Raw genomic sequence first — 14,765 nt, forward strand, 5'->3', positions numbered from 1 at the left:
ATTATTATTGTTGTTGTTTTATAGGAAAATAAGTTTATGGAGGAGTTGCATATTGAATCACATTGTACCATACAATGAAAATAAAGGAATGCAATTCAATTCAATAGAAGAGAGTGTGTATTTACAGATAATGATGACTGGCTCCTAAGTCGATTTAGATTTCCAAATGCTATCCTCTTGGAGCTGTGAGCTGTTAGAATACTAGAACTTCATACTTGATATCATTTTAAGATGAAATGCATTAAAATATGTATATTACACAAATTAATTATATTATTATTAATATTATAATTAATTATATTATTAATATTATTACTATTCTTATCATTAATATTATGTATTATACAGATTAATTGTTAACTTGATTTAAATATTTTATACTGTTAATAATTAAACATGTGGGGGCATGGTGGCCCAGCGGTAGAGATAAGCTGGCGACTCATCCAGGGATTGTTTCTGCCTCACACTGTATGCTTGCTGGGACTGGTATGACCCCAGATGGAAAGATGGATGGAATAATTAAACATATATTATGAAGATTTTTCAATGTTCCTTAAAAGTTTTGAAGAATCTGTGTTCTAAACTTACAGCTGGTTAGGCATCTATTACAGAGCTTACTTAGTGGTGATTGGTTACATGTTACATGGAGAAAGGGGAAAGACAGGAATTAGGGGTTGGCATGTCTGGCAGACACAGTACTGCTGTAATAAATTATTTCATCGAGGGTAAATGTAAATGTATTTTTTTAAAGATTTTTAAGCACAAAAATAGTTAATTATACCATAGAATGCACAGCATAATAGTAAACTAAATGTAAAAACATTGAATAACACTGAGAAAACCTTGAACAGAGAAAAGTAACATTGCAAGAATTCACACTATAACCTTACGAACCACTCGCTGTAAACACTTTTTTTAATGAGTTTTAAGCACAGGGAAAAACATGAACATTTGAAAAATCCGTAATTTAATAAACAACCAAGAAAAGTAATATTGCAACAATGCATGCTACGAACCGATTGCTGTAAACAGATGTGAAGTGGAGGTTAAAATCCAATAGAAAAAAGTCTTCATTAAATACAACGAGGTTAAAACAATGCTCGAATCAGTCTTTTTAAAAACAAGTCCGGTGCATTCTTTAACTGCCTTCTTGGCCTTACAAGGCCAGCCCTTTCTCTCTCTCACTCGCTCTCTCGCGCTTTCGCTCGCTGCACAGGGAATGAACAGGAAGAGACTGAACACGTTCGGAAATCATCGCTGCATACGAACCAGAAGGGAGACTGGCTTGTTCGTCACCCGAGTGTGTGGTTGTGAACAGATGCAAAAGTTTGGCAAACTTTTTGGTCATAACCTGATTTGTGCGTGGTCCAAGACGTTCGTGACCCGAGGTTCCACTGTACTTTTGAATTTTCCTGCTTTCATATACTTTACCTTTCTCTGCATGTATATCGCGGCATCATTTTTTTTGAGCCTTTCGAATTCCACTGCTTTCATAATCTCTAACCTGCTCTGCATGCGTATAGTGTCAACGTTTTTGAACGTCTTTATGAAGTTACTAGTCATTTAGCCCGTTACAATAACGGGCGCTAGAACAGTAGTGCATAAACATTAGTAGGAACAGTCTATATTAAATGGCAAGGGACTTTGACCTCATTCTTTTTGTTGGTCGTATTTTTCTTTCTTTCAGCCTTTCTTTTGTTGATGTTTATTTGCTGAGCTGACCGTTCTTTGTGGGCTGCCGCCGTGTATTGTGTGTCTTTAATTTTCTGTGAGAGTAATACTGTCTTGTACGGCTCTATTCAATAAGGGCGCGTAGATAATTTATTTCAAATGGCTCTGGAATATGTGAAGAGCAACAGGTGCAGATCTTTATTTACGTGCGCCTTTATTCGCTGCGCCCAATTGAGGTCGTCCTTTTGAGGCTCGCCTTTTTGTGCGCGCCCTTATTGAAGGATACCGTCTTGTACGTCCGCTGGCTTGTTTGTCCGTAATATACGTCCGTAATATACCTTTAATTTTCTCTGGCGGTAATACAGGCGTGCGCGTCGGTAATATGCCTTTAATCTCCTCTGACAGTAATACTGGCTTGTAAGTGGTTGTAATATGCGTCACTGTATTGTGTACCTTTAATTTCCTCTCGCAGTAATACTGGTTTGTATTTCCGTGAAACGCCTCTAACTTTCTCTGACAGTAATATCGCGCATAGCACTGTGCCCCGCGCATGCGCACTTCACCAGAAGACACCCACACATGGACACCTGGATGCACATTGGGATTTTATATATATAGATTCTTTGTCTTTTAATTCTGAGCCTGATTGGACATGCTTTTTTTTGCAATTCCACTTGTTCCGGACTGATTATTACTTTCCTTAATTTCTGAATTTGTACCTAGATTATTATTTTTTTTCATTTTTTTTCTCTCCAACGCTTTTGAGTCTCTTTTCTCCGCACTGCTCCTCCTTCTTCGCTTAGTCGTCGACATTTCATCTATAATGTATTGTCGTTATACGCTTTATATGCGCTGAGAGCCCTGGATCTGTGTGTGCTCAAAGCCTTGACACGACTGAGTGTTTTGCTGCCTGTGGTCTTATTTGATATTGGTTGTAAGTAGGGCAAGTCTTGCAAGAATCTCATGTTCTATGTCCCCACGAGACGGTCCTGGGTCAATCTCTTGGCACAAAGTCTCATGTTTAAGGTCCCCGTGAGACACTCCGTGGCCAATCTCTTTCATCTTGCGGGTCTTTTAAGTGTCTTCCATGATCTTCACGTGAAGATCACGTCTCGTCTCCCTAGTCATTCTCTCCCAGGATTTTTTTTTATAATATCTTTCCTAAATAATGTACAGTATATTCCTAAATTTTATACACTCTCTCATTCCTCAGATTTAGCCAGGTTTCTGTGTCATAATTATGTACAGCTACATCTAATTTGAATTCACTTATTTCACTCTTAGTAGTCATAGCATTAGGTCTATTTTAATGTGTTACTTATTGGACTTTGGCCTTTTAACTTAATTTTTTTTATGTGAAGCTATACACCTGGTATTTCCTAAACATTCACTTCCACACCATTCTTTAGTTTAACAAATCCTTGATTAACCTACTCATATTCTTCTCCAATACAATGGTGCCCCTTTGTTTCAGGTGCAGCATGTCATGTCTGTACATATCCCATACATCCAATGCTGCATAAACATACACCCTCATATCTTGATAAAGGAACCACATGTAGTAATTTCTAGTCTCCTCAGTCTTACCTGGATTGGTGTGGGGCATTAGCAAAGCTTCTGAGAAGATCATCTTGTCAGTTCTTCTTCTCAGCTTAGCACGTAATTCCTTATTGACCTACTTAGTGTTTATTATCAATATGAAGCACAGCCACAACCTGTTACCATTAAAATTTAAACAATCTGTTTATAAATTGTTCACAGACATGAAAGCACTTCTTCATTTGAACTAAAATCACCCTGTTAGTACAAACATCTGGCTATCCTCTATAGCTCTGCAGCCAATAAAGAAGGAAATTGTTTCTTACTAACACAAGAATGACCACACTCACCACGCATGTTACAAACTGTGAAAATTTATTTTTTATTAATTGTCATATACAGTGCCTCTGTTAGAACATATCTTTAATATATTAGTGTGAAAGAATTGAGGCATTTGAAGGATGTATACAAACTTTTGTCAACTGTAAAGAAGTGTAAGTTCATGCCATAGTGCAGCAGAAGTCCCTACCACTGGAAACTGGAGCTGATTGTTCTGTTATGTCATTTTAAAAGAGTCACCAGTCATCATGGCCACAAATTCTGTTGAAAATAAAGTTTTAATGTTTTAAAATAAAATGAAACAAAGTCATTAATTTCCAGGAAAAAGAAACATGTGCTTTAATAGAATGTAACACAAAAGGATCACCATTGCTATACCCCCCCCCACCCCTTACCCAGAATAATGCCAAGATATACTATACAAAAACATACATTATTTAAACAATTAGACATAAGGAGCAATAGAACTAGGGAAGAAATCAGTAACAAATTAATGAAGGAAAAGAAATAAACTTGTAGGTTCCTTGTCTCTATATCCATAGATTGTGAACCCCTGTATAACAGATGAGAAGTTCGCCCACTTAAGCCGCAAATTTAGCATTCTCAACTCATCTCCTGCATCTCTCTCTCTCTCTTTCTATTACGTGGTTTTTCTTTTGCTCCCATCAGATGAGCCAGTAAACGTATTGACTCAAAGCAGCTTAAAAGCCAGTAGTGGGGCCAATTGCTGAAATTAATTCAAAGGTCAAGGATGGCTTCACATTTGATACAGGATGTCTGACCATCATTATAATGACAGAATAAGAGAAAAGATATTAAGTGTAGATATACCTTCTAGCCACACACCAAGGCCCATTTGAGGAATATTTCCAGTGTTTTACTACCACTGTACTTTTGGGTACTTCAAAAAGGCCACGTATTCTAGGTAGCCTTTTTGCTAATTGCTCTAGAACCATATTTGCTCCAGCAGACAAGAAGGGGTTGTCTCCCTGTTTGTTCCCTAGTTTCATCCTCTCATCATGGAGTGGATTATGCAGCCTTAGTGCCTTTTATTGCCTTAGGTGGAACATTGTCTGCTTCTTTCCCTTCTCCTGAGAGCCACTGCTTCTACTTCCCTTCCCAGAGTCTCTTTTCATAGTTTTTGTAGGCTAAGGTTAGGGTTAGCACAGTGTGTGTGCTGTCCTTTCCTATCTGTGATCTACCTGTTGAATAGACTACATTACAAGTTTAATAAGTATTTTCAAAACAGTTACAGTCGACCCTTGATATATGACCGGCCTGACATGCGAACAACTTGATTTACGACCAAAATTTTTTTTTGATTTACGACTAACATCTTGCGTTACAACCTGAATGCGGTCACGTGTATCCGCTTGCGCGATTGTAAACAAACAGCCGAGAGCATTTGTAAGCGTCAGTCAGAGCCCAGATACATGTGTTTGTGGACGTAATTTCGGTCAGTGCAGTGATTTATATAATTTTTTTCGATAATTGCTAAGGAAGGAAGAGAAGGTAACGAAGGTAAAGAAAGTGATCACAATCAAAACGAAGAAGGGAATTATGCGGAAATATGAAAGTGCTGTTCATGTAACCAATCTCGCTAATATGTACAGCATGTTGAAATCCACCATCTCGACAATTTTACAAAGAAAAGATTTGTATAAGGAAACTCCTTCCAAACAATAACCACCTTCCATTTCATTCTCTTCCTCCTCCCTTCCTGCAGCCCAAAGATGTCAAATTAAATGGTGAGTACAGTATGAAATTGTTGTTTCTGGTAGGCTAGGCACTTTTTATAACTTTTTGGTTAGTACATTAGAAAATGTATTGGTGTTTTGGTAAATTATGCACATTTTTTATTATGAAAAGATTAAGTACGTGTTGCTGTGGGAGGTTCGGAACGCATTATGGGTATTTCCATTATTTCTTATGGGAAAAATAGTCTTGACTTACAACCAACTTGAGTTACAACCAGCCCTCGGGAACGAATTGAGTTCGTAAGTCAAGGGTCCACTGTAATACTATTGCAGCTTGGTGAGTTTTTATTATATTATTAAAGTCTACATTATTGGATTTCTGTCATATTGCTAAACTAAACTGAGCTTATTGCTTCAGGTTGAAGGTACAGTATGTAATAGAGTTTTAAATACAAATGAATAACTTTATACAAATTACTTTTTACCTTCATAATCAATTGTACCATCTCCATCCTTATCAGCTTCTTTCATCATTTGTTCTGCTTCTTCTTCATTAAGAGGTTCACCAGCATTCATGAGTACATACCTGTAATATGACAAAGTATGAAACAAGACTAAGATTGATAAAATGAGTGAGCAGTTTGCAATAATTATAGCAAATTCTGTACTTTGAAGAATCCTGTTTAGTGTTATTTCAGGATAGCTCAAATGTTGCAATTTGCAATTTTATAGTCTCACAAGGCCAGACATGATTTTCTAAATGAAAATACACATCTGGGGAAAACTCATTAATATCTTGGTAGTGCAAGGCAATATCCACAACTAAAAAGGCTATTCCCACAAGGGTTCCTTCTAAAAATTCCAGTTTCTTCCATTTTGTTCACTGTAAACTGCAGTAAATTTAACTTTCTGTAGTTATTCATTTACATGTGCAGTTAGAACATGGATGCTATGCAGCCTTGTCTGTGGGACATGATTCTTTCTGGTGATATTAGAATTGTTAGACAGACATATTATCAGGAGGCCAAAAGAACATACTGGGAGCTCTTTTCACCTCTTTTTTTCTAGGTGTGATGGCACACCATTTAGCTCAAATATACATATTAAAGTAGATCTTTCCACAGATACTGCTGCCAATTCTTTCAACGTCATATTTACTCCAACTCTAGTATCTTAGTTGTGAGATGCAAAGTCCACATACTACCACTTTTATCACTTATCAAGTAATGTCCTTGAATGCCAATGTATAATCTAGTTTTACACAATGGTTTTCTTTCAGCAGCAGAGTATGCTTGTTTTTAACTTTTTGTTTTATATTTTAGCATGTGTGTTGTTGGGAGACCTGTCAGTCATAGATGGCGTACTAATGGTAACAACAGGCTTGTTATCAGTAACATTACATTGACAACCGTGCCATTGCTCTCCATTATTCGTGGGCAAAAACAAGCAGTACTTTTACACTGATTTGCAGGCTCTTCCATTATGTACCAGCCTTCTTACTAATGGAGAAGGATGCAATGACAACCAGCCGACAGAAGCTGGACAGTTCTTGCATTAGTTTAGGGTGTTGAACACCACAGTGAAACCCTAAAATTAATATTAATGGTCGTCTGAGTTTTACAGGGTGAATTATCTCCCAGAAGATTAACAACAGTGTTCTCCAAGTTTCCAATGAAAAATAATCTGTTGCACTGTGTCACTGAAGACATTAGCAAAGGGCAAAAGTACCTCATAGCGTATCTATACTAATAAAAGGCAAAGCCCTCACTGACTCACTGACTGACTGACTGACTGACTGACTCATCACTAATTCTCCAACTTCCCGTGTAGGTAGAAGTCTGAAATTTGGCAGGCTCATTCCTTACAGCTTACTTACAAAAGTTAGGCAGGTTTTATTTCCAAATTCTACGCGTAATGGTCATAACTGGAACCTGTTTAACTGACTCACTCATCACTAAGTCTCCAACTTCCCGTGTAGGTAGAAGTCTGAAATTTGGCAGGCTCATTCCTTACAGCTTACTTACAAAAGTTAGGCAGGTTTTATTTCGAAATTCTACGCGTAATGGTCATAACTGGAACCTGTTTGACTGACACACTCATCACTAAGTCTCCAACTTCCCGTGTAGGTAGAAGTCTGAAATTTGGCAGGCTCATTCCTTACAGCTTACTTACAAAAGTTAGGCAGGTTTTATTTCGAAATTTTACGTGTAATGGTCATAACTGGAACCTGTTTGACTGACTCACTCATCACTAATTCTCCAACTTCCCGTGTAGGTAGAAGGCTGAAATTTGGCAGGCTCATTCCTTACAGCTTACTTACAAAAGTTAGGCAGGTTTCATTTCGAAATTCTACGTGTAATGGTCATAACTGGAACCTGTTTTTTGTCCATATACTCTAATGGAGGAGGCGGGAACGAAGGTAAATGACGTTAATTATTGACTGTCTTTTAATACTGTGTACTTGTTGAGTGTCTTTTAATACTGTGTAAGCATACATATTAACACATGTGCAATTAAACGTGTGCATTTACGGGGTGATTTCTCAGGCTTAAAAGCTCGCCTTTTATTAAAAAGGTAAATGCAAACTCTTTTCATTCTGAAGGGCACAAACCACGTTAGATTTCAGCCGTTAAACGCGCAAAAATGTCAGTACACCAGATAAATAAGCGCAACATATTATCAGTTGTATTGTATGCTTACAATACATATACAAATGTGTTAATCGTTAACTAATATTATGGGATGGTGTTTTTCGACTTGCGCCTTGATTTACACGATTGCATGTCTTGGTGGGTTTGCGTAGCTTATTGTCAATATCTTTACACCTCTTTTTAAGACTTAATTTAAAAAGGTTTTCTTTTCTTCTTAATTAAAATTTAAAAGCAATACTTCACCGCTGCGAAGCCCCTCTAGCGCTGACGTCCGACGTTCGATTAGCGTAAGCGAGTGCAATGACTGTGTACGCCTGATGAGCCAAGAATAAGGGGGAAACAGGTGTCGCGTACTCTTTGCATTATTTGACAGTAAACTATTTTCATCCATTCTATGATCTGCTTCTCACAACTGAAGGCACCGTGGCTGATGTTACCTGATTTGCTGGCCAACCATAAGCGTTACCTGGTAGGTAACCATCCACTCACTTCACTCCAATACGGGAATCGAATCTCGGACGTCAGCGCTAGAGGCGAAGCCCCTAAAATTGCGCCACGGCGTGTGGTTCGTTCATTTATTATAAGTTCATAGACCTACAAAAGGTTGCCATTGATTTGAGGCAAGATTGCTTTTCTCATGTACAACTATACGTTGCATTCTTAACAGTAAGCTTGCACGGCTTGAGTGCTGAACTGACAACGTCGTATACAAACAGAACTATAACAATCGTAATAAATAAACAAACAAAAAAAAAAGCGAAGAACCCTTGGATTTAATAAAAAGGCTCTTTCCTTGGCGAAGCAAGGAAAAAGGAAGACCTTATATGGCGTTCGTTTATAAAACAGCGGAAAACCTGTGTTAAGGCTGCTTCACAAAAAAACAGATCCTTAACAAATTGCTATTGGGATATTTTCCATCAATTTCTTCTTCATAAAAATTTAAAAGCAGTACTTTGCGGGGATTTATATATATATATATATATATATATATATATATACATATATATATATATATATACACTAGCAAAATACCCGCGCTTCGCAGCGGCGAAGTACTGGTTTAAAATTTTAAATAATAAACTGAGGCAAATTATACCAATAATTATTTGTTAAGGATCTTTTTGTATACCATGTTGTCAGTTCACCCCTCCGGTTGTAATATGACCAAGTTGTGCGCTGAGGTTACTCTTGACCATGCAACGTATAGTTGGCCATGTGAAAAGCAAATCAAGAACAGCAAGACCGCGCCAGCTGCGGAGCTCAGCTCGGAGCGAAATGAAGTGAATGAAATCAGGTGAATGGTAGGGGAGATGATCATGTGACTCCAACACCCGCCTTAACTCTCCATCCCTCCAGAAACACAGTCTCTCGGATCCCAGCTCTCCTTTATATATATAGATAAATAGCAAAATATAGTGTGTTAAAGAGGTTATGAAAAAGAAAAGGAAACATTTTAAAAATAACGTAACATGATTGTCAATGTAATTGTGTTGTCATTGTTATGAGTATTGCTGTCTTTTATATATATAACTAGCAAAATACCCGCGCTTCGCAGCGGAGAAGTAGTCTGTTAAAGAGGTTATGAAAAAGTAAAGGAAACATTTTAAAATAACGTAACATGATTGTCAATGTAATTGTGTTGTCATTGTTATGAGTGTTGCTGTCATATATATATATATATATATATATATATATACATACATATACACATATATTATATATATATATATATTATATAGATATATATATATATACACATATATTATATATATATATATATACACATATTACATATATATATATATATATATACACACATATATATATAGACTAGCAAAATTTGCTAGTCATCAATAAACTAGAGATCTGCTTAGTCTTGATTATGACCACCCCCTCTACGACTGTCTTAAAAGAAGTATTTGTGGTAAACTATCATAAGTAAACAAAAGCAAAGTTCTGACTGAACGTCAGTTCAAGAAGTCATAAATATTAACTCAGTTGAGATACTGCCCATTCTATAATAGATAACCCATTTAATCCAATTGTTATGGATTTTAGAGACTGTAGCCAATGTACAACCATTTTTCTCACTTCCACTATGATATCTGAAAGCTTGCATTGTATTCCCCAATGTGTTTTCTTTTTTTGTAAAAGTCCATTCCATATTACTATATGTATGTACCTTCTGGGTACCAGTCAAGTCAAGTCAAGTTGGGGAGCATGCACTGGTACAGTGCATTGCCGCACCCACTGCACGACGAAACAACTTGGGATCCTGGTTTGCAACCCGCCAGGCAGACATGCGGTCCAGTCCCACCCTCCGGAAAAGACCCTCTATCTGCTGCAGCCAGTTGTTACGTGGGTGACCCCCTGGCCTGGTCCAGCCACTCGGGTCCCCACCAATGAGGATCTTACAAGCCGGAATCACCCTTGGGGAAATGCACCACATGGCTGTAGTGTCGTAACTGGTGCTCCCTCACAATGCAGGTAATGTGACTCACTTGGGACTTCATGAGCAACCGCTCATTCGACACAGAGTCAAACCAATGGTACCCAAGGATTTTCTGGAGAGACACAGTACCAAAGGACCAAAGTACCAAAGTCTTCTTCTCAGGTCACTGGATAGCGTCCATGTCTCGCAACCATATAGCAAGACAGGAAGCACCAGGACTGTAAAGTCTTGGACCTTCGTCCTTTAGCATAGATATTGGGAGTGCCACACACCCCTTTCCAGCGACCTCATGACCCCCCCCCCCATGCTCTCCCAATCCATCTACTGACTTCATAGGAAGAGTCACCAGAGACATGAATGTCACTGCCAAGGTAAGTAAACCTCTCAACAAGGTTGACACTCTCTCTGCAAAACGGACACACTGCTGATGGCTGTGCCCAAGAGGTCATTAAAGGCCTTGGTTTTTATCCAGGACACTCGCAAGCCCAGACACTAAGACTACTCGCTCAGTCTCTCGAGCGCCCTGATCAGAGCCTCCATTGACTTCGTGAAGATCACAGCATCATCAACAAAGTCAAGATCCGTGAATCTTTCTTCACCAACAGATGCCCCACAGCCGCTGGACCCCATGACCTTGCCCAACACTCAGTCCATACAAGCATTGAACAGAGTAGGAGCAAGAACACACCCCTGACGAACCCCAGAATCAACTGGGAAAAACATGTTTTTTTTCCCAGTGGGTACTAGGCAGTGTCATAAATGGTGCAATGAAATAACCCTTTATTTTTGGCACAGTTATATAGCTTATAAGCAGAATGGCCTGTTCTCATTACAACTGCTCTAATATGTCTAACAAACAAACCAATTTTTCAGGGAGAGGGCCTCCAATGCAAAACACACTGCTTGCTTGGTGTATAATGGTAGGTCAGATGTGTTCCAAATGTTTGTACCTGGCAGTGAAGGCTTTACTTAACCTTTCCTTAGTAAGATTAACCTGGTACTGCTGTTTTTACTTTGCCATAGAAAAACACATTCATTTTAGTTGAACACTTGCATCACACTAACTACATGTAGTCAAGCTGACCACCGTAAAAACACTTTTTTTTGGTATAGAACTTCTGCCATACAACTTTTGGTATACACAGATTACTAAATGACCATAATAAAAATATAAAACTGTAGAATTGATCTCCCTATCTAATGTTAGGACCAGTATACTGAAATCTGTTTTGGTCAAAGAAGATACACGAGTACCCAGTTTGGAACTTCTCCCAAACTGGTTATCAAGTAATGACCCAAACCTCACCTTTAAACCTGAATAAACAAACCTATGCACCATTTAATAATAATAATAATAATAATAATAATAATAATAATAATGCATTTAATTTATAGGGGCACTTTACATTAGCAGTTAATCTCAAAGTGCAACATAAAAAGTTAAACAAAGGCAAGGCAAGATAAAAACAGAGATAAAACAACAAAAATGATAGCATTCTTGTTAATAAGCTTTCCTAAATAGAAAAGTCTTTAGCTGTTTTTTAAAACAGCCCACAATCTGCTGTGTTCTTAGGCTCTCTGGTAGGGCATTCCAGAGCCGTGGAGCAGCGGCTGCAAAGGATCGGTCTCCCATTGTATGAAGTTTGGTCACAGGAGGGCGAAGGTGGTAGGTATTTGTAAAACAGAGGTTTCTTGTAGTGGATTGTAGTATAAGGAGTTCCTTAAGATATTGTGGAGCATTTCCATGGATACACTGGTGAGTAAACAAACAGAGTTTGTATTCTATACGGAGATGGATAGGGAGCCAATGAAGTGACCGAAGGATCTGTGAAATGTGTTCATATTTCCGCACCCTCATCAGGATTCTTGCAGCACTATTTTGAATTTGTTGTAGCTTTTGAAGGCTCTTGTTGGGTATCCCGATGAGAAGTGCATTACAATAGTCCAGTCTGGATGAGACAAAGGCATGAACCAGCTTTTCAGCATCACAGAGAGAGAGGTAGGGATGGAGTTTGGCTATATTTCACAGATGAAGGAATGCAATTTTAAAAAGGTGATGGATATGTACAGTACTGTGCAAAAGTTTTAGGCAGGTATGAAAAAATGCTGTAAACAAAGAATGCTTTCAGAAATATAAATAATGATTGTTTATTGTTATCAATTTACAAAATGCAAAGTGAGCGAACAAAAGAAAAATCAAAATCAAATCAATATTTGGTGTTACTACCTTTTGCTTTCAAACCAGCATCAATTCTTATAGGTACACTTGCACAAAGTCAGGGATTTTGTAGGATTATAGTCAGGTGTATGATCAACCAATTATACCAGACAGGTGCTAATGATCATCAATGTCACACGTAGGTTGAAACACAGTCATTAACTGAAACAGAAACAGCTATGTAGGAGGCTTAAAACTGGGTGAGGAACAGCCAAACTCTGCTACCAAGGTGAGGTTGTGGAAGACAGTTTCATGTCATGGCAAGATTGAGCACAGCAACAAGACACAAGGTAGTTATACTGCATCAGCAAGGTCTCTCCCAGACAAAGATTTCAAAGCAGACTGGGGTTTCAAGATGTGCTGTTCAAGCTCTTTTGAAGAAGCACAAAGAAACGGGCAACGTTGAGGATCGTAGATGCAGTGGTTGGCCAAGGAAACTTAGTGCAGCAGATGAAAGACACATCAAGCTTATTACCCTTTGAAATCGGAAGAAGTAGTTATACAGACAGATACTGTCAAATGGATGATTGATGGCCTTAAGCTCCGCCCCAAATATGATTTATGACTTTAAGCCACGCCCCCAAAATATGACATTATGATTTATGAAAATATAAAAATATGAAAATATTATTTATGAAAATATAAAAATATGAAAATTTATGAAACTATAAAAATATGAAAAATATGGTTTATGTTAATATGATTTATAAGCTATAAGATATTGACTCCCCCGCTCTAAGTTATAAGCTCACGACACACGGCTTTATTTTATAAACACTTGTCTTTCCTGCATAGCCATAACTAACTAAAACGATATAAGCTATTGACTCCCCCGCTCTAAGTTATAAGCTCACAACACGTGGCTTCATTTTATAAACTAATATTAAGAAATGAAATATGCACTTATCTAGCCGAACCTTTCTAAAAACAATATAAGATATAAGATATTCACTCCCCCACTCTAAGTTATAAACTTTAAACTGAAGACACGCCGCTTCATTTTATAAACTAATATTAAAAAATGAAATATAAACTTATCTTGCCGAACCTTTCTAAAATGATATAAGCTCATGACACGTGGCTTCATATTAAGAAATATACACTTATCCTAATCGTAAGACAAGGCTGCGCGAGTGTAACTCTTTTTAAAAACTATCATTCATAGGACATGGGGACTTTTAGTGTTAAAAGGAAGCCCCCCCGCCATGCAGCACTTTGCTGGGACAAGCCACAAGTGTCTTTAACATATGGCCAGCAATTTTAAATGGTGGGAAAAGGAAGCACCCCGCCAAGCAGCCTCTTGCTAGCAAATGGTCACCAATTTTAAACGGTGGGAAAAGACACTATAGTGTTAAAAGGAAGCACCCCGCCAAGCAGCCTCTTGCTAGCAAATGGCCACCAATTTTAAACGGTGGGAAAAGACACTATAGTGTTAAAAGGAAGCCCCCCGCCAATTTTAAATGGTGGGAAAAGACCCCGCCAAGCAGCCTCTTGCTAGCAAATGGCCACCAATTTTAAACCGTGGGAAAAGACACTATAGTGTTAAAGGAAGCCCCCCACCAAACAGCAAATGGCCTTTAATGCTAAATATATACACCGCTAATAAAGTTCTTGTTTTTTTATTTTTATTTTTTTTTTTATTTAATGAAATTGGAAAATCATATGATTATTAAAGAAGATATTTTATTAAAGCAGCCCACGCTATTCAGAGGTTTGAAAGCTCATTAGACACTAAGATTCTGTCCGTGTGTTCCATTTTAAATTAAGAAAAGCCCTAACATCTTTTTTAAACTAAGAGATATGTGGTTAAATGTCAAAGACTTTTTTACATTCGGCTAATCTGTGAACAATATTAGATGAAATATTTTCCAGTAACGACTATTTCTCTTATATACACAGTGATCTTTAAAGGCTTGCAAGAAAAGTTATTAAAACGGTTCTCGCTGTCTATGGTACTTGATAAAAAAAGTTGTTTATATTCCGAGTACAAACTCAGATTCTTTCCGATACAGTATTTTAGCCTCGTTAATCGGGTAAATGTCAAATTGACCTTGTTTCACATTTACAGTATATCAACTTTAAAATACACGTGGCGATATAAGAAACGGCTCCACATATAAAACGTCTGCGTTTAGCACAACGATCTCTCGGTTAAACATAATGGGGGCGCTTTTTCCTATTTGCTTAGATGTGATCCT

General features: G+C 37.8%; 1 protein-coding gene across 1 annotated transcript in view; it reads right to left on the bottom strand.

The window, feature by feature from the left end:
• Positions 1–3,564: 3,564 nt before the first annotated feature.
• LOC114656081 (calglandulin) overlaps positions 3,565–14,765 on the bottom strand; it is a 79,669-nt gene continuing 68,468 nt past the window's right edge. The window contains exons 4-5 of the mRNA XM_051931410.1: positions 5,732–5,832; positions 3,565–3,810 (exon numbers count right to left, since the gene is read on the bottom strand). Coding sequence (XP_051787370.1) covers positions 3,767–3,810; positions 5,732–5,832 — 145 coding nt within the window. The 3' untranslated portion in view covers positions 3,565–3,766. The remainder of the gene's footprint in view (positions 3,811–5,731; positions 5,833–14,765) is intronic.

This window comes from Erpetoichthys calabaricus, chromosome 8 (genome assembly GCF_900747795.2).
Source record: "Erpetoichthys calabaricus chromosome 8, fErpCal1.3, whole genome shotgun sequence".
Lineage (NCBI taxonomy): Eukaryota > Metazoa > Chordata > Cladistia > Polypteriformes > Polypteridae > Erpetoichthys > Erpetoichthys calabaricus.